Here is a 20,836-nt window from a genome sequence, read left to right as displayed (position 1 = left end):
TTTCAGACGACGCTTCTAAAACAAGTTTCATTAAATTGATTTGATATGATTGTGTGATTTTTCAGTTTCGTATACCACATTAATTTCCACTGGGAATGGGAATCGAGATCGTGATCGAGAAAAAGGATTGAGAATGGGAAGGAGTATTGGGAACAAGATTTGGGACCGATTTTAATGACTAACATGTAGTCTAATGTGGATCAAGATCGAGGAACAGGAATCGATGAAGGGAACGAGATCGAAAAGCGTGGAGTTGGACCGCTGATCGGGATTGGGAATCTATAGAAGAGAATGAGAATGGGGAACGATTTCAGGAATCAAGGCTTGGATGTCGGGGGCCAATTGAGTGTATTTTCGAGGACAATTAAGCAAAAGGTCAAATTTTCGTGTTTCCTTCAACTCGCACCATATTTCAGTTAGCCCCCAAAATAGGCCATTCTTACAAATTTCCAAAATTTAATAGTATGGTTGCAATATGGATGTTTGACAAATTCAGTTGCAGCATCGTCCCCACTAATTCCCCCGTTTCCTCGCTCCCGGTAGGCGCAGTACTCGGCTCCCTCTGAGTTACATTCGAGCACACGAACTCCCGATCGATGGATGAAATTCTCCAAATCCAACGCTTCAAAGTTCCTCTTTCAGCCTTAGAGTTCGAGTCTCTCATAGAATCTCGCAACGTTCCCGCTGTAATCTTCTTGATTGTTCATCTGATGTTGTTTCGTAGGCAATTCCATTGTATTACCTTCCGTTTCTTATGTTCTATGGCTCCGTAGGTTCTTGTAGGATGCGTCAAGGACTGGAGAGTTTTATCGGAGTGGAATCCATACAGTGGCGGCCTTGACAATCTTCAGGTTGTATTTCAACTTCCCTTCTCATTTCAGTCAGCTTGAGCTTGCTCCTTGGTTATCCATTAGGCTGCAGGTAATTTTGAGCTGGTGATTAAATTATATTTGTAAATTGAACTATAGGAATGCGCAGGGTCATGCATTGTGGAAGCTATGCTCACTAGAACGGCTCCTGTTTTTTATGGCGACCTTAGAAGCCATGAGAGAGTATAATCCTTACCAGAATTCTTAAATTCTTATTTGAAACTGAAATGTAAGGATCTTTTGCTTTGATTCTGATGAATGCATCGATCTTTCATAGGTTCCGATTCCATTTTCTACCTTTATTCAATTTTGCAAGCTGCGTCTGCTAGAAAGGAGTCAAGGAAATTTCGTTTCTTCCGAATCAAATTCTAACAGGTTGACCGGTCCTGATTTGGAGAAAGACTGTTTGCCTTTTGAAGATGATCCTCAAAAATTGTACTTAGCACAGGTTGAAGAACTTTAGTACAACAGATAGATCATATATGTAATGCTTTATTCTGCTAATTGTTTTCCGAGCTTTACTATCTGATAGGTCTATTTCAGGTGCCAATTTTGGATGTTATAAATGAAGAACGGGCACAATTGGAACCGCTGAGAAAAAATATTCAAACAGTTTGTATATCTCTCCTCCGTATAAGTTACATGTTGTCAAATTCTATTTTTATATTGCTTAATTTTTTGATACCATTTGTTGGTTTGAAGCCTGTGTTTCTGGAGAAAAAGAAGGTAGCCTCTATAAACCTTTGGATGAACAGTGCTCAATCTAGGTCAAGTACTCACTATGACCCACACCATAATGTTCTATGCATAGTTTCTGGCAGAAAACGAGGTTAGTCCTTGATTATCTTCCCTTATCCTGATTCCAATTGCTCATGTTTCTCATTGCACCATACACTTATGACTCTTTTCTCTGTTTTTCCCCAATGAAAGAACGTGACACTTTATATTTCTTCATTTTCTTGTCTTGTCAACATCAATGTCAACGATAAAGATGATAGAACTCATATCTCGTCAATCTGACAATGCTCATGTATTAATTCTTTGTTTCCTTCTTGTTTGTTTGGTCTCCACTCAGTCACGCCTTATTATTTCTTAATTGTTTTAATTACTTTGTTTTGTTTTTACTTTCATTAGTCCCAATGAAATTTGTTTTCTTTTCTATTTTTCCGCTCACTAACAAAAAGGAAGATCCAGGAGTATCAATATTTGATAGGGCTTCTTTGCCTCACATGAAGCATTTGTGCTTCATGTTGAAAGTAGGGTTTTAACCTAGGGGTATTTTTGTAATTGTCTTCCACCCTAGGGTTCTCTACTGTCTATTTATTCGCCTTGTTCCCTTGTATTCAGTATATTAATTAAATAATAAGAAAAAGATTTGTATCGTGGTTTTTCTCCCTGTTCTAGGGTTTCCACGTAAACTGTGTGTTGGTCTCTCCTTTCTTCTTGCCTCTTTTATATTTCATCATGGTATCAGAGCATGACGACGAAACCCTAGCTGTCGACGAAGAAACCAACCACAGATGTCTTCAGCAGCCCCCGTGGGAACCGATGGAGCTCCAATCGTGGACATGAAAGCTGTCATCCAAGTGGCTATGAAGGAGTATCTTCAAGCCGCCATACCGCAGCTGATCCCAGCCACTGTAGTCATCCAGCCGCCACTGATAGACGAGACGCTCTAGACCGAAGCCATCTTCCATGGTCAGAGACGCTCGATCCAGCCGCCGCAGGGAGTGTTGTCAACATCGCTCCAGATCGAGGACCCATTCAATGGTTAGAGACGTGAGATCGAGCCAAGTCGTTGTTGGAATGACACAAAACCCTTCGTCCGCGCCGATCATGCTGCACGAGCCGATCAGTCCTGTCTCTGTCCAACCGTAGCCGTTTCGAGCGCCGATCATGCCGCACGAGCCGATCGTTCCTATCTCTGTCCAATCGTAGCCGTTTCGAGCGCCGATCCGAGCAGATGACCCGACGCAACCTCCGTTCGTAACTCCTCCAGCCGGCGGCTCGATTCCAGCATACACAGCTGGTTCTTCCCATACCCAGTTGTCGGTCAAAGCTTCCTTTCCAGACACGCCAAATCATGGTGGCTCGGTCCAATGTCCTGATGATGTCCGATGACGGTTGGCGTATCTCCAAGTGCAGATTTCAGATTTTGAAACGGCTCTTGGCACGAATCCTCAACCTGTCACCACAGAGAATCCGGTAAATTTGTTCTCTATTTTGCCCAATACAACTTACTTATCTGGCTCAATGGGAAATTCTGTAGGAATTCTGGTAGGAATAAAATTGAATGGCCATAATTATTTCTCCTGGTCTCAATCGATTAGAATGGCCTTAAAGGGAAGGCAAAAATTCGGGTATCTGACAGGAGAAATTCTGAAACCCATCTCGGACGATCCTCAAGAAAGAATCTAGAAAGGGGAGGATTCTCTTTTACGCTATGTCTTCATCAATAGTATGGAGCCACAGATTGACCGACCTTTACTATGTGCAGCAACTGCTAGAGATATCTGGGAGGCAGCAAGGGACCTGTACTCAAAGCGACAGAATGCATCTCGGCTGTACACACTACACAAGTAGGTCCATGAGTGCAAACAAGGGACCATGGTTGTCACATCCTACTTTAATAAACTGTCAGTGTATTGGCAAAAGATGGACCTTTGCCAAGAGATTGTTTGGAACTGTGCGCAAGATGGGGCCCAATACTTGAAACTTAAAGAGGCCAATCGGGTGTATATGTTCCTGGTGGGATTGAACTCCAAATTTGATAGTGTTCGGAGTCGCATATTGGGTCAACGACCTACACCCTTTCTCAGAGAAGTTTGTTTAGAGATACGACTGGAAGAGGATCGATCACAGGCTATGAACAATCCTGTTGTTGTTTCCACTGATGCATCAACCTTTGTTACAAAGGCATCTAGTGCCGATGGTGATAAAAAGCCTACACCTGTTTGTGAGCATTGTAAGAAGCCATGACATATGAAGGACCAATGCTGGAAGTTGCACGGGAGACCCCCAAACAGTAGGTGACGACAGTCACATTGCAAATCAAACTCTGGGCGTGCTCTCGTAAGTGACTCGGTTAATGAGAATACACATCATCAGCCCTCAGCCGATAATAAGACCAATTTGAGTGCGGTCGGGGTAAGTACTATTGCACAATCAGGTACATTTCACTCGTTTGGCCTTATTAGCATTAATGGCAAGAAACCCTGGATTGTAGATTCAGGGGCCACAGATCACCTCACCAGTTCTTCAGATTTGTTTATTTCATACTATCCGAGTGCGGGGAATGAACGTTTTAGAATTGCAGACGGGTCCTTTGCCCCGATTGCAGGGAAAGGACATACCTTCCCGTTTGATGGTTTAGTACTACGTGATACACTACATGTGCCTAAAATTTCATATAATCTTTTATCGGTCAGTAAAATTACGAGAGATTTGAATTGTAAGGCCATTTTCTCACCAGATTTTGTTGTGTTTCAGGACTAGAAGTCAGGGATGACGATTGGCACTGCCCGGTACGATAGGGGGCTCTACTTCCTTTCTAACGATGCTTCTTCTAGGGAGGATCATAGAATTGGTTTTATGTCTTTAAATTTCTCTACTTCCAAAAATGACTTTATGTTATGGCATTATCGTTTAGGACATCCAAACTTTCAATATACGAAATATTTGTTTCCGCATTTATTCCGTAATGTTAATATAGCCTCTTTAAATTGTGATGTGTGTATTCGTGCCAAACAAAGTCGTGTTACTTTTCATTCTCAACCTTATAAGTCGTCCAGTCCTTTCTCCCTAATTCATAGTGACGTCTGGGGACCCTCACCTACTACTACCTCCACTGGCAAACGTTGGTTCGTCACCTTCATAGACGACCACACCCGCCTCACTTGGGTTTTCTTACTTACTGATAAGTCTAAGGTGTCTTCCGTCTTTCAACAATTCTATACAACTGTTGAAACCCAGTTTCGTGCAAAGATTGGAATTTTGAGGAGTGATAATGGGTGAGAGTTCTTTAACACCTCTTTCCGAGACTTTCTTGTGTCTAAAGGGATTGTCCATCAGAGCTCGTGTGCTTATACTCCCCAACAGAATGGAGTAGCCGAGTGTAAAAATCGTCATCTGGTGGAAGTTGCCCGGTCCTTAATGTTGTCTGCCACTCTTCTATCCTATCTGTGGGAAGATGCCATTCTTACAGCCGTCCACCTCATTAATCGCATGCCCTCTCGTGTTCTTGACTTTCATAATCCCTTGGACCTATTCAAAGAATCCTATCCGACTACTCGCTTGATTTCTGATGTTCCCCTCCGGGTCTTCTGCTGCGTCGCGTTTGTCCATTCCCATGGCCCAAATTGCACAAAATTCACTCCACGTGCTCAGAAATGTGTCTTTGTTGGGTACTCTCTCCATCGACGTGGGTATAAGTGCTATCATCCATCTTCTCGTAAGTATTTTGTCTCCATGGACATTACTTTCCTGGAGGATCAACCCTTCTTTCTCGTTAGTCCTCTTCAGGGTGAGAACTTGAGTGAAGAGACTAATTGGTCTTCCTATGCTATTCCTTTAGAATCTGCCCTGATTTCTTCTCCCAGTTCTGAAAATGCCTGTCCGGTCCTTCCTACCAACTAGATTCCATGGATAACCTATTATAGGAAGAATCTTAGAAAGGAAGGAGCGCTACCTGTTGAACAATCGGCTCCAGTCCATGAATCAGACCCTGCTTCAAATCCAGATACGTGTATTCCTGAAACTAACGATATTGATATATGTATGGAGACTGGAAAATGCAGAGAGGATAAGGACGAAGGAGGCGACAATACTGAAAATGTGATAGATGAGGAGACGGCTAAGAATGATAGCAGAAGAGGAAAAATGCCAGCAATTGGTGAGGAAGTGGAAGGTACTACTGAAAGATATACAGATGACCGATCATACTAAGAAACCTGGAGAGTTGGAAAATCATAATGCCTCTCTCGACCTTCCTATAGCGCTTAGGAAAGGTACTCGTTCATGTACGAAGTACTCTATGCACAGCTACATGACATATAGCAATCTGTCTCCCGAATTTAAAGCTCTCACTACCAGCTTGGACACTATCATGGTCCCAAGCAGTATTCGTGAAGCAATGGAGAGTTCTAAATGGAAAACGGCTGTTATGGAAGAAATGAGGGCTCTTGAGAAAAATGGAACTTGGGAACAGGTGTCTTTACCTGAAAGGCACAAGACAGTTGGATGCAAATGGGTGTTCACCGTAAAGTACAAGTCAGATGGGACGATTGATCGGTATAAGGCCAGACTGGTTACTAAAGGCTTCACCCAGACCTTCGGAGTTGATTACTCTAAAACATTCTCTCCCGTGGCCAAACTCAACACTATTCGCGTATTGTTGTCGATTGCTGTGAACAAAGATTGGCCACTTCACTAGTTAGATGTTAAGAATGCATTCTTGAACGGAGAACTTGAAGAGGAAGTCTATATGAGCCCTCTCCTGGGTTTGAGAGTCAGTTCAAGCATAGGGTATGCAGAATGAAAAAGTCGTTATATGGGTTGAAATAGTCTCCAAGGGCTTGGTTTGACAGGTTCACCACATTTGACCGATCCGGCAGAACAACTCAAAAGATAAAGTACAGGGATATAAACAAGGGCACTCAGATCATACACTGTTTACAAAAAAGTCAGGCTCTGGGAAGATTGCAGTCCTTATAGTGTATGCTGATGATATTGTTCTGTCTGGCGACGATGAGGGTGAAATTACGAGGCTTAAAACAAAAATAGCCGAAGAATTTGAGATTGAAGACCTCGGTAAGCTAAGATACTTCCTTGGAATGGAAGTGGCTCGATCAAGAGAAGGTATTTCAGTATCGCAACGGAAATATACACTGGACTTACTCAAAGAAACAGGCATGATTGGGTGTAAACCAGCTAACACACCCGTGGAGTATAATGCAAAACTTGGTGTTATAAACAACAAAATTCCTGTTAACAAGGAAATGTATCATAGGTTAGTTGGGAAGTTGATGTACTTGTCCCATACAAGACCAGATATTTCATATGCAATGAGCGTGGTAAGCCAATTTATGCAAGCTTCCTATGAGGAGCATATGACTGCGGTTGAGCATATCCTTCGGTACTTGAAGGGGACTCTTGGTAAGGGCCTAATGTTCAGAAAGTCCAGGAAAAGGACTATCAAAACATATACCGATTCTGATTAGGCAGGCTTTGTCGTTGATAGAAAGTCAACCTCCGGATACTGCACCTTTGTCTGGGGTAACCTTATCACTTGGCGAAGTAAGAAACAGGGAGTGGTTGCCAGAAGTAGCGCTGAAGCTGAATACAAGGCAATGAGCTTAGGGATCTGTGAAGAAATCTGGCGGAAGAAGGTTCTGTCTAATCTTCACCAAGATAGTGAGCTTCCCATGAAATTGTTTTGTGATAATAAAGCAGCAATAAGCATCACAAACAATCCAGTCCAACATGACAGTACCAAACATGTAGAGTTTGATAGACACTTCATCAAAGAAAGACTAGATAGTGGAAGCATTTGCATTCCCCATGTTCCCTCAAACCAACAAGTGGCAGATGTTCTCACCAAGGGGTTACTTAGACCAAACTTTGATTATTATATCAGCAAGTTGGGTCTTATTGATATTTATGCCCCAACTTGAGGGGGAGTGTTGAAAGTAGGGTTTTAACCTAGGGGTATTTTTGTAATTTTCTTCCACCCTAGGGTTCTCTACTGTTTATTTATTCGCCTTGTTCCCTTGTATTCAATGTATCAATTAAATAATAAGAAAAAGATATGTATCGTGGTTTTTCTCTCCGTTCTAGGGTTTCCACGTAAACTGTGTGTTAGTCTCTCTTTTCTTCTCGCCTCTTTTATATTTCATTCATAGTATAGGGCAAGTAAAAATTTTGGGCAAACAAGGGCACCTCACATCCAATGACAGGTGGTAAGGTTATAATAACGATGGAACATGTACAATAAATTCTATGCATCTCTCGGGGCATCCTTCAGCACCTTTTTATAGCCTCGTTTTTATAGTTTCATTTAATTATTTAATTTAATTGTATGTCCGGTATTATTTTTTTTTTTTTTCAATGAAAGTTCACTTATTCATTTAAAGAGAAGTGACTGAAGTCCTATTACCAGCTAGATCTCGCTAAAAGAAGGAAAGTTTGTAAAATAGATAAAATATCCTACATGCCAGTTGGGATTTAAAAAAAGCTTACTTCTGGACGTTCAGCTAATCTTTAATACTTAATTGACAGAAAGCTATTATAGTATAAAAGTTAGATCACAGTAGAGTTCTTGTTATAGTTAAAACAGGACGAGAAAACTAATTTACTGACAACCACACTCAATCTATTAATTGCAAAATGTTAATGAGGGAAATTGCAATTTTGTTATCAAAATGATGCTTGTGAATCTTGAAATTATTTCCTATTTACATGCACTAATAGGATTTTTTTTTTTAAAAAAAAATCCAACTCACTTTGTTGTAATATATATACCAACTAGCTTTATGTTTCCAGTAATTTTGTGGCCACCTTCTGCAACTCCCCTACTGTACCCGATGCATATTTACGGAGAAGCCTCTAATCATAGGTACAGTACCTCTTTGTTGTCGTTTTCACGTATATTTTCTCTAAACAGTTTAATATAGGAGTTTCCACCAAAAAAAAAAAAAAAAAAAAGTTTAATATTGGAAGATATTTATTCTTGGCTTGAATAGATTAAAAAGACAGTTAATTCTAACTTACCAATTTAAAATTTTGGTTCTAGTATTTGTAGTTTGATGGATTGGTGTCATCAACAGCTTTAATTTATATTCCATGATTTTTTTTTCCATAATTGTGAACGGCCAGCCTGAGTTCTTGTATATTTTTGCAGCTCTCTTGCGTTAGAAAAGCCTGACTATTCACTTTATCCAAGAGCAAAATATTCAATGAAATCCTCTCAGACAGTTATTCTTCAAGCTGGTGATGCACTTTTTATTCCAGAAGGGTGGTAAGTAATGAGGTCCAGTATCATGTGTTTATTGATAACATCCCTAGAAGCCTATCCTCTATTGTTTTGATTTCTTGGGGTTTTAGATTACATTGCGGAGTTTTGTGTTGGAATATTTCTTCAAGCCTTTCAAGATTAGTCCCTTCCCTAAGTTTGGTTGGACATTTTGGAAGATCTCCTCCTTGGTTTATTACTTGTGAGGATGCTTCAGTTTCGTCCTCTCTTGTTTGATTTGGATTGTTTTAGTTCTCTGCATTGATCTTATGCTTTGTTGTTTTATTTTTATATATTTGTATCTTGAGCACTACTCTCTTTTCATCATTTCAATGAACAGTTATGTTTTTTTTTTAAAAAAAAAAAAAGGAAAAAAGAATCTAGGGGTCTCTTATTGCAGGAATGAAAATCTTTGATGGATTTCTTGTTCCCGATGGGGCAATTCGATACAATGAGGCTCATAAGTTGAGAAGATTGAGTCTTAAAAAGCCTATAATCATGTTGATTGAAATTTCCTCGATAGAGTTTTATGGCAAAAAGATCATGGTTATAAATGAAGATCTGTTAGTTCACTGCGTTGATCAAAGGTAAAGCCTAGGGGTGGGAGGTCTTAGGCAAGGTAATCCACTTTCCATTTCCCACACATTGATGTCTTCTGCTGATTAGTGTGTACTGGGAGTATAGAAGTCCCACTGAGAGTTCTTAGGTGGATAGGGTTTGTAAGCTCCTTTTTTGTTCTTTCATCTTTCTCAATCGAATCTGATTTCTTGAAAAAAGGATTAATCTTAGGGGAGGTGATATGACAACACTAGTGAACTGGTGTGGAAAACCTTTTCATTTGCTTTACACCTTTGAATCAATTTTATTTCAACTCAAAGAAAAGCTATAAATGGATTACTTTTAGGTCAAAGTCCTATATACAAAGAAAACTGATGTAGTAGAATTAGGGTAAATTAGAGTATCTTGGTCTAATCCTTAAGGGTGTGTTTGGCCCAAGGAGTTGAGAAGTATGAGTAGGGAAGTAGGACTTTGTGAACTCCACTCCTTGTTTGGCCTAAGGAGTTGGTGGATCTCGCTACCAAAAAACATCAAATTTATATCTTATCGACTCCTTACACCATGGGCCCTAGGAATTTACAATTTCCTAAACTTCGTAACTCCTTATTCCTCACTATTCCACTCCTTACCCCAAACACCCCCTAATTGATTAAGATTAAGATTAGTTTCTTTGGTTTATGTGAGACCACCAATAGTCCAAACGTACTGTAGGAAGGGTAATAGTGGAATTACACTCGTTAGTTTACCTAGGACTATGTAAGTGAGTAGTTGAACAGGAAGATACTTTTTTTTGGAAGATACTTTTTTTTGTGTAAAGAGGCTTATTTAGCTAGGGAAGCTTTTGTATGGGGATGTCATTGTGTATTTTGAAAAACAAACAGACTTGTTTGGTGTGGAGAGTACCAGCTCTCTCGAATAGCTGGGAAGGAACTGTTGTCATTTTGTGTTTTTGGCTGATTGAATGCATATTGTCCCTTGAGGAATTATCGTACTCTATCCTTCTCTTGATTGTTGTTGTAGGGAAGGTATCGTGATACCTTCCAGATTATTAGGATTAGGATTTAGTCTTCTTGGTTTATTAGGATTAATTTTTTTTATTAATTAGGATTAAGAGTAGTTTGCTTTCAAATTCTCTATAAATAGAGAAATTGTCTTCTTATATTGATAACTTTTGATTCATAATGAAGACTTTGATTTTATTATTGGAGATTTCTCTCCATTTATCCTTAAAGGCTACATCAAAAACCTTTCTTCACTTAAGACCGAAATACTCCCCAAGTTCGGTGACCACCCAAGTCTTGAATGTTTTCAATTCAAGTCTAAAGCAAGACTTGCAAAAGGGGAAAAATGCACTTGACCATAATTAATAGGAGCGTCAAATTTTATTTAATAAGTCTTCTTTCTAAGACTGAACATGGTTTATATATAAGCCTAGGGGTAGCCTTGAAAAGGGCAAGAAGGCCCAATTCTCCATATATTAAGATTTAATCAAACTTAAAAGGAATAAATATTCCATCTGGAATAAGAAAAATAAGTCTTGTAATAATTAATGGGGTGTTCGGCCCACCATCTTGAGTTGAGTTGGTTAAAAAAACCAGCTCAGTGTTTGGTCCACACCCACACTAACTTCACAAGTCAGTGTTAAATATCTCAGCTCTACCAACTTCGATAGTGTTTGCTATTGAAGTTTGCACATTTATTGAAGAACTCCATCTTCTCCTCGTTCTCTCTCCCTCCTTTCAATATTTCTAATGACTCCACCCACCAGCCATAGTCGATGACCAACTCCAGCGACATGCTCCAACAGCCACCTCTGCCGATCACCTTCGACGCCTAACTCCAGTAATAACCATCATCACTACTATTGCCGCCTTACTAGCATTCACATCATGCTCAGACGACTACCTTCAGTGGCCAAACTCCAACGACGACCACCTTTGCCAACTACTTCAGGTGAAGATCGCTTCCGACAACCATCTTCAGCGACCAACTTCGACATCCAACTCTACCCGACTACCATCTCCGGCGACTAACTTCGATAATCACCTTCGTTGACCAACTCCATCAATCATCTCCAACGACCAACTTAGCCAATCACACAAGAAGAAAAAAAAACTTGGTTGGTAAAAGTGTTAAATACAAAATTGAAATTATTAGTTCATAATGTTTAATAGTCTTCTTATATAGTAATTTAACATTAATAGAAACACTTTGAGCATATAACCAAACAAAAAAAACTTGTGTATAAGAACACTTTAGTGAAAATGTAACCAAACACATTTGTATTTTTATTTTAAATACTTCTTATAAAAAGTGTTTAAATTTAAATACAAATGACTTTTTTTGAACTTTTTTCTTAGACAATCCAAACAGATTTTAGCTGTCTTCTCTTTTATACCCATGATCATCCCCTTATCTAACCAATGTAGGATCTTTGATCGTATTCCCTACACAAACTTATATACATCATAAACCCTAACCTACAATTTGATATAAGATGCCATAAAAAGTCCTAAATCTCTTGATCCAGTACTTTTTTAATTTTGTGTAGATTATACTCATACATTTCACTAATGTGAAAGTATATTGTAATTTGGTTGTTTGTATGAAATAAGAGTATTTTGTATATTGTAAGTACAATGATTACATGTAAAAAATTGTACAATATAAGTTAAGGTTTTAAGTTAACTTCTCAATTGAGTTTTAAAAATTTGGGAAAATTTGTGTGCAATTTTTAGGGTTAAACAAAAAGTTTAGCAAACAAAAATAACCTCCAGAAAGTCTACTTTTTTAAAATTGCACAATATACTCTTGACATAATAATTGAACTCTACACCCCAAACACAAACTTTTGAACCCTGGCCAAACAACTCTACATCCTAAATAGATTTTTTAACTCCATAGACATATTAACTCCACAAATATTAACTCCAAACTTCATAACTCAACTTAGCGCTCCAAACAGCCCCTAAGGGAAACAAACTTATTTAAGTTAGGAATGGTAATAGAAGAATGTAAAAACATAATAGGTGCTAAGATCCATGAAAAAGAAACCAAAGTGGTGCGTAGGGTGGGGGGTGGGTGGGAGGGAATGGGACTGTTGGTGCAGCTGCAAGGTCATATGCATGTACACAACTGCAAGGAAGCATGCAATGCAGTGTTTGTGAGCATATGTGTGGACATATAAGGCATTGGTAGAGGCGAAGTGCACGGATATGGGCACGCATGAGCCTAAGTAGTAGACGAGTGATAGGCATGTGAGGTAGTGTCTAGGGGGAAAGCTGGTGCATGCAACATAGGTAGTTGGAGCAGATTACACGGAAAGGTGCATATCTGGGCTTGTGTTGTGAGCTTATTCTTGGCCTTGGCTCATTTGCAGGTTGGTGAGTGCATGATCGCATCAGGGGGTTTGGGCCTTGCTAGGTTCCATGCTTCTAACTCGGTGGAAATTTAGTGCTCTTTACTTTTATCTCTCACTCTTGTCATTCGGTGACCCTTTTTTTTTTTTTTTGTGATGTTCTTGTGTGTAATGATTTGTATCTTCTTAATTTTAGTTTTTTTTTTTTTTTTTTTTGCTCACGAGTTAGTTTCTGTTGTTTTGGGTTTCTAGTACTACCTCTTTGGGAAATGGAAGCTGATTTTTCCATAAAAAAGGGGAAAAAAAAGAAGATCCCACACATCATTCTAGAAAGGACATCCTGAAGAGGATATCGTCATATTATTGCATGGAAGAACCTAGGTGAACCAAATTTCTTGAATATGTCAAGAGTCTATAAGATACAAAATAGCAAGTTTAAGAAAGGCCTAAATTTCAAACCAACAAATACAAACCTCAAAGTTTAAGGACTAAACTTGTAATTTAACCTAAATATTTATGTCACTTGTTTCTCTGCAGAACTTGTTTAGTTTTTTTGCACTCACTGGAGAGCATGCTCTGCAATTCTAGTAGGCCATGCTATAATTTTGGTTTATTGTATTTTCCTAATATTTATGATTAGATATTTCAATCTTCTCCTACAGGTTTCATCAGGTTGATAGTGAGGATTTAACCATTGCTGTTAACTTTTGGTGGCAAGCCCACATGATGTCTAGCATGTCAGAGCACATGGACGCATATTACTTGCGTAGAATATTGAGAAGGTACTTCAGTATCTAGCTTCCTTAATTTACAACTTCATTTGGTAAACTAACCTGATGTCTTTTTGTTTCATATCTAATTTGGTTCGTTGAATGACTCTGGTAATTCAAAAGATTGATGGACGGAGAAATGGTATGTAGTAATATTTATGATCTTATTTCTTGGGAATGGTTCTCCTAACTTTTTTATGGTTATATATGCCATTTCAATCGTGTTTATCCCTGTATTCTTTCATTCATTCTCAAAGTTTTCTTTCAATTACAAGAAAAAAAAAATTACCCTCAGCCTCTAGATATAGATTTTTTTTAAAAAAAATAAAATCCAAAAAATTGTATCATGAAATAAAGACGACGGTGGCATGACATTTGAAAGGAATGTTTTTCTAGAAGTTGACTTCTTTTGCTTGATAAATATCTACCTCGTTTCTTTTTTCAAAAGAAAAGAGACTTTGCATTGATAAAATAAAAATAGATTTAACGCTCAAATTACGATGAAAGAAAATAAAACAAACTAGCACCAATTGACAATGGAGACAGACCATGATATAAAATCTGCAACCCAAAGATCAAAGACAACAACTATGTAAACGTGAGTACAAAACCAATAACTCAATCCTAGGAACCTTCCAATTAGAAAATCTGCTGCCAATACCAGGTTTAAAAGCATCAATAGAATCTACAGTGTAACCAAACCTTGCAAATACTTATCCAAAAACTAATCTTTATAGATGCATATCAATAAAAAAATCTTTCCCATGTAAGCTTTGAACAAATTCAAACCACTTTGACAAAATGCCTCCTATATTACCAAAGAGCTCCACAAAAGACCAGCCAAAATCCAGAAATTCCACAATAATTTAGTGGAAATTTGGTAAAAAATTCCTTTTATGTCACTGGAAAAAAAGCTTCAGGAGGTAACCTAAACCAAATGATGCTTCGCTTCATAAAATTGCAAACCACAAATCTCAATAATGGAGGAGAGATGTAGCAGAATTTTAGGAGATAAAGGAGGAAGACTTACAGAAGGGACTTGAACAGCCCTCCTTTCTTCTGACTTTTGTAACAAATTATCAAAAACTTCACAATAATTCTCAATAGAAGAATTATCCTCAAAAGCAGAAAACTCATAAATATCTACTACCCCATCTTATCCAATTAAAATGTTTGGATAGGGCCAGGTTGAATTTTTTAATTGAGTAAACTATGGTTGTCTTTTTTGGGGATAGAATGGATATTTACATAACTACATGTATATGTATATGTATATGTATATACATATATAGTCGATATCTGTGAGCGTCTGGCTAGCTTGTGACACCTCAACTAATCTCACAAGACAATACACGTGACCCTCTATATAAGATATTTACATAACTTATATAAAAATACTTTTTTCGATCTCACATTGTTAGGTAACAAAGCGACTTCATTGAAAATTTTGAATATCTTATGGATAAAATTAAATTGACATCTGCTGGAAAACACAAATATTTGTAAAGCCACTTACCCATCCAACAGTCTGTAGTATAAGGGGTACCATGCATATCCCAACCATCTGCACAAGCACAACTCATGATGTTCTTAAATGTAGTCATGGTGGACACTTTTTAGAAGGAAAAAATGATCCTTTGGCTAAACATCATTTGAGCATTTTTGTGTTCTATATATGGCTTGAAAGGAATTCTTGCATCTTCACGTATAAAGAGCATGATACTCAGTCTCTTCTCCCTTCAATTATATACCTATCTCTAACTTGGTGTAAATTGAATTCTCAATTGTGTAACTATAGTTTATCATCCCATGTAGCTCACGGGAATAGATTTTTAATCATTTCAATAGGACTTCCACATTTCTTTCCCTTTTTAATTTCATTGTATCGATGAAATGTTTCTTTCCTATAAAAAAAATGTAATTGTGACGGATACTTCTAATAGAGTGTGTATGCTGTATTATTGCATTAAGTAACATTTTGAAGATTACTTCACTTCAGTCATGGAATGGATGCAGTCCATTCATATATTTGTGAACTTCAGAAGATTGACCTTTGTGTGTGGTGTAAAGAGTATCCAGATTGGGTAGTATATATGGACATATTCTCTGGGACCTTAATGAAGCTCTGAAGAATTTAACACAACTATGATCAGAGAGACACCCTTGCTTCTAGAAAAGGTTTCTTTTGGAGTATTGTGCTTGAGCTTAAGCTATTCTGGCCTATGTTTTGAAAATTTGTAAGCTATGATCACTAGCTGTTAGATGAAAATTTATAGACTGAGTTCAAATACTCAGTATCCCCATGACTTTTCATTATGATTTTTTTTTTTTTTGAGACAAAAAGCAATTATGGTCGAGTTGGTTTTGACACCTTTAAAATTAAGGACAGAACAAAGTTTTGCGTGTGCCTTGCGCTCTTGCTGACATGGACGAAACAAAGACTGATGTATCGAGTATTAGAGGGATGGGTAAGGTTCTCTTCCCCAATTTGATATATTGATCTTTATAGTTAATCACTAGACCAAGGTGTTCAATGTTTGAATCCAGCACTTGAAGGTGGGGATTTGAAGGAGAAGGAGCTAAGAGAAGAAACTTCTTGTCATGAACTTGAACCCTGCACTTCCCAAGCTCTGCATGGGCTTATTAATTTAGTTCATGACCACGTAAGTGTTTCTGATCAAATTGGAGCCCTACAATCTAGTTCTACAAAAGGTTCTGCAGATGAGGAGGAGAGGATGAAGTTGACTAGTTTACCTAGCTTGGAGAATGATCAAGTAGCTACCTTTATTTGGAATTTGGAACCATGTATTCTTCAGAAGGTCCTTCTCACCATGGCGGTGAGTTCTTTTCACTTCCCTATTACATTTACAAGGTCGAAATTATTTTTCATTGAAGGCCTGAAGGAAATTAGTTTATTCCGATTGGTGTCTGGTCTAATTAATAAACTAAGGTGTCTCATTATTGTAATAGATGCACGAATATATTCCATGGATGTCAAACTATTTTTAGTTTTAGTCAGTTATAGATGTGTGGAATTGTTCCTCTTTCTTTGCTTTCCCCTTTGTTTCTTCCTTAGCTTGTCATCTTATACTACTTTCTTTTCAATCTAGAATAACTTCCCAAGAACTCTAGAAGCTCTTATACTGCACTTGCTTTCACCAGTTGGAGCAGAAGTTCTTACTCGAAAATTTGATCAGATGGATCAACGAAACACCAAGGAGGATCAGTTAATTATTTTATTACAGAAAAGAACTCTTCTTTTTTCCTCTTATTCTGGAGGCTCTGGGAGATATCTGACTTTTGGCTTTTATCTCTTTCATCTCAGGAAAAGATTCTACGAAGTTTTCTATGGTTCATTTGACGATCAATTTGCTGTGATGGATGCAATTCTAAACAGGAAAGAGTCTTTTGCCCGTCAGGTCATTGTAACTCTATTTGACAGCAATATTTCGATTTTCTTTTTAATTGTTTTATTTATTTATTCTCTATTTTACTTCAATCATGATATCTTACCTGTTTATCATATTCATAGGTATAGCTCTGTGCAATTTGTTTTATATAATAGGGAGGATATGCCCTTCTATTCTCCTTTTCTCTTTTCTCTCTCTTTTCTCAGAACAAAATACTGAACACACAAGTAGCTAGTAATAGTAATTGATCTCAAGGAAATTTTTGTGGGATAACAACAAAAGCTCTTCTCACATAGTTCTCATCCTCCATAAATTTGGCTGGTCACAAATTGCAAACGACACTCTGCAATTGTGTGCTCAGCTTTTGTTCATGTGAAATATCCACTTCTTTCTAGCTATCGGGCAACCTTAAAAATGAGAAGCATATTTACTCATCCCAAACCGCCTTTTACTTTGGCAATTAATTTGATTTAGGTACTGTCATATAAGTTGACATTTAAAAGATCCTAATGAAATATAATATTGTCTGCTTGCCTTCGAGGAACTGCAAATCTGTTTTTTGGTTGTTACACTGTTTAGTTTCAAAACGAGAGGCCGTTTATTTATTTATTTTTTAACAGCTTGATCAATTGCCTAAACCAGAGTTCTTTCTCCTCACAACTTTAAATATCTCAAATATTTTTTTTCCCTTCCGTGAATTTGACATCTTTTGGTAATTTTGAATCTCAATGTGCATGCTCTCTACCCATAGTTTTGTAATTATACTCTCACTTGTGTCTAATTTTTGAAATTTATTACGCCATTTCAGCATCTGTGTTTTGAAGGCAACATATACTTATTTTCATTCTACTTTTATTTATTTAAAAAACATTATTATTCTCATCGCCTTAGAATAGACAACTAACCTACCTTCTTATTCTTTTGTACTTTTTTTTATGCCTTCCCTAATAAATAAGCATGACCAACGAATATGCTGTTGCAACACTTTGAAACTTTACTTTTTAATGTTGTTGTGTTATTGTTATTAAACTTTACTTAAATTTCTGCGGCAGGTTTTCAAGAGTGTGCTGGATAAATATGTGGGAGTAAACTTAAATGGGCCAAATTCGGGAACTTGAAGAAGTCCTTTAAAGAAATTGGTCCTGCAGATTCTGGAGCATATCGATGCTATCCATTTTCTAAAGCTTTTCCTCAGTTGGTACTTTTACTTATAAGTTATCCACAGCTATATAGAATATTAATCTTTACCTACTCTAGGCATTACTTTGTAATTTATTTCAGATCCATTTTATTTTGTAAATTTGTATAGAGAAGGAAATAAAATGTTGCTTATAATCAGCGCCATTTAAGTTTCAATTTTGTACTTCCATACCTCCATTTATCATCTAGTTTTACCCATAAAAACTGCAAAGCAAACCAATGGCGAATGGACTTTTACATTTACTCCATTTCTTCTAGCCAAATAAAATTCCTTTAGTTATCCTATTAAAAAAAATCCTTTAGTTAACATGGTTAATGAGCTAAATATCGTAATTCAGGAATAATGACGTAAGCAGCAAGTGAGAACCTAAATGCTCCTGCCTGATACTTTAGTCGGTGATTAGATTACCTAGAAGCTTCTGTTTATCTACAGATGAGACTGAAAAGTACGTTAGGATCCACAACCAATGACCCTATTTTCAACTACTCCTATTTTGACCCTTGTTACCCCTATGATGTCGTCATTATTCTTCTGGCTGTATGTGAACTGAACTTTGCTAAGATGACGACAAGGATAGGAAACCCATTCTGATAGGCCTAATTAGAACGAATTTGTGGAGGGAGTTAGATGGGGAATGTAATTTGTATTGAATATTCGTTTCTTGTAGAGTGGGGAGTTCCAAGATAGGTTTTAGAGAAAAAGATTGAGGGTAACATAGGGGTCTGCAGTAGGAGGGAAAAAAGGAGAGAAAAGCATTGGAAAAGAAGGGTCTGTAAATAAACAAGAATGGAAGGAAGAAAAGAAGGAAAAGAAAAGTTGGTTGAGATGAGATTCCCTGGTGGATGATGACATGGGCAGGTAAATTTAATAGAAGAAGAGGGAGGGTAGAGAGAATAGAAGGCTTTTATTTTTGTTTGTTTGTGCAGCATAGAGGGGAGATTATAAAAAAAAAAGAAAAAAAAAAGATTCAGTCTTTTTTACCAGGCAAATGGCATATTGTACCTTAATCCTCCAACTCATGCACATACTTTCTAAAAGCTAGGATATACCATAATGCCCAACCCTCCTTTCATTAATCCCCAGGTTCTTTCTTTTTTCTCTCTCTCTCTCTCTCTGTGTTTTTGTCTCTCCCTGCTCTCTCTCTCTCTCCTCTGTGAATATCCTAACCTTTTCTTTGGTTGAGTTGATAAGCTTTACCATTTTTGAAATTTTATATGTGATTATTATTATTATTATTTTAAATTCCAAAACCCTTTTATCCACCAAAGTAAGCTGATTGCATTTTTACACAGTGGCTGCTGGAGTGGAATCATATAAAGGTAGATGCACCACTTTGCATTATCACCTTGGCTTTTACTCTCTCATCAACTTAGGAGAATATTAAATATATATGCACTAAATTGATTTGACCTCTTCTAAATTCCTGTGCTATGTTTTCTTATGTCAATTCGAACATAACAATTATAACATTGGTAGGTTGAATGGTTCACATTTCTACCTCAACGACTACACTGCTATATTCTCAAAGTATTTTGTTGGAATTGAAAAGTCTCTAGTCATAGAACATGAGAATGTATCCCTATAAAAAGAGAGAAAAAAAACTCCCTTTTTTGTTTTAAAGTAAAGTATATGATTTCTTTTCAAGCATGCTGAAGAATATATATGTTGCTGCACCAATGATTGATATGATGATCTAATAACAGTAGACTAGACCATATGAGAAAGCAGAGAAGGACAAGGTTTAACTCAATAATTGGGATGTTATTGCAATTCAGCAGGTTAAGCTGCCTACTAAAGGTTGTGATGTGGGGAATATGCACAGAAATTGATAAAGGCTTCTCTTAGCAACAACAACAACAAAAGAAAGACTCACCACAGAATTGCAATTCAAACTTCCAGAGCTCTTTGTTGGTATCATTTTCATCCCCGTTGACAATTTTCTTTCCTGTCTTTATTTTTTTTTTTCCTTCTTTTCTTTTCTTTTCTTTTCTTTTCCTTTTCTTTTCTTTTTCTTCCTTTAGGTTTTAGTTTGCATCAGTACCTAAGTCCCGGACCACCACCACAAACCATCACTCACCGAGGCACAAATTCACACAACACCGTCAACTTAGTTTGCCTTTATTTATTAAGAGAACCAAAAAAAAAAAAAAAAAAAAAAAGGACTCGCACTTGCTACCAAATTTTACTGCTCCTCCTTCTGACTTTACAAAAGGCTACTCTATTAAAATATTTCCAGTAAATTCTTAGTACCTCTAGAAAAGTTGTGAAGAAAAAGAAATTCTTGGGATTTGTTCTTTTCAACTCGAATTTCACCCATGGTGTGGAAAAAAGAATGTTTATCTTGCCATCCATTTTCCACGGTCTTCGAGCCTCTCCTCGCTTTTCTAGCTTATTGTCATTTGCTTTTGCCAATTCTTGCCTATGATTGTAATGGTAATAAGCTTCAGTCTCTGATAAGACAAATAATGCAAGTGTTGCATGCACGTATTGGTTGGTTTGATTTGGTTTTTCCCACTTCAACTTCGGTGGCTAAATTTGGATTTTTTCGAACAGTCTCCATTGAAATTAATATCGTCACTTTTTTATCCCGCATGCTTTTAACTCTAATTTACTATGTCATTTAAAAAATCGCATTTTCTTCATTTTCTTTTCTTTTCTTTAA

The 20,836-nt window shown here is 37.4% G+C and overlaps 1 protein-coding gene across 2 annotated transcripts; it reads left to right on the top strand.

The window, feature by feature from the left end:
- The first annotated feature begins 407 nt into the window (after positions 1-407).
- On the top strand, positions 408-18,329 carry LOC120085567 (2-oxoglutarate (2OG) and Fe(II)-dependent oxygenase superfamily protein). Of its 2 annotated transcripts, none has more exons than XM_039041610.2 (15): positions 408-686; positions 774-851; positions 969-1,052; positions 1,147-1,317; positions 1,413-1,481; positions 1,572-1,698; positions 8,409-8,481; positions 8,767-8,883; positions 13,456-13,575; positions 13,687-13,705; positions 15,953-16,031; positions 16,111-16,400; positions 16,674-16,789; positions 16,889-16,982; positions 18,026-18,329. In XM_039041610.2, exons 1-15 carry the CDS (start codon positions 597-599, stop codon positions 18,089-18,091), a joined length of 1,593 nt encoding a protein of 530 aa, XP_038897538.1. In that variant the 5' UTR covers positions 408-596; the 3' UTR covers positions 18,092-18,329. The 2 variants fall into 2 exon arrangements, with proteins under 2 accessions (XP_038897538.1, XP_038897539.1); XM_039041611.2 differs by having other exon boundaries at positions 467-686; positions 979-1,052.
- The last annotated feature ends 2,507 nt before the right edge of the window (positions 18,330-20,836 follow it).

The sequence above is a fragment of the Benincasa hispida genome, chromosome 9, assembly GCF_027475165.1.
Source record: "Benincasa hispida cultivar pf3 chromosome 9, pf3_genome.v1.1, whole genome shotgun sequence".
NCBI lineage: Eukaryota > Viridiplantae > Streptophyta > Magnoliopsida > Cucurbitales > Cucurbitaceae > Benincasa > Benincasa hispida.
This window is presented reverse-complemented; position numbering and strand designations above follow the sequence as displayed.

What these genes read in the sequence shown, in the direction of transcription:
- LOC120085567 (XM_039041610.2), top strand. Translation starts at nt 597, where the DNA reads ATGGATGAAATTCTCCAAATCCAACGCTTCAAAGTTCCTCTTTCAGCC. An exon ending in GGAGAAGCCTCTAATCATAG is followed by an intron (nt 8,482 to 8,766) that starts GTACAGTACCTC and finishes ATATTTTTGCAG; the next exon opens with CTCTCTTGCGTTAGAAAAGC. An exon ending in CTTTTTATTCCAGAAGGGTG is followed by an intron (nt 8,884 to 13,455) that starts GTAAGTAATGAG and finishes CTTCTCCTACAG; the next exon opens with GTTTCATCAGGTTGATAGTG.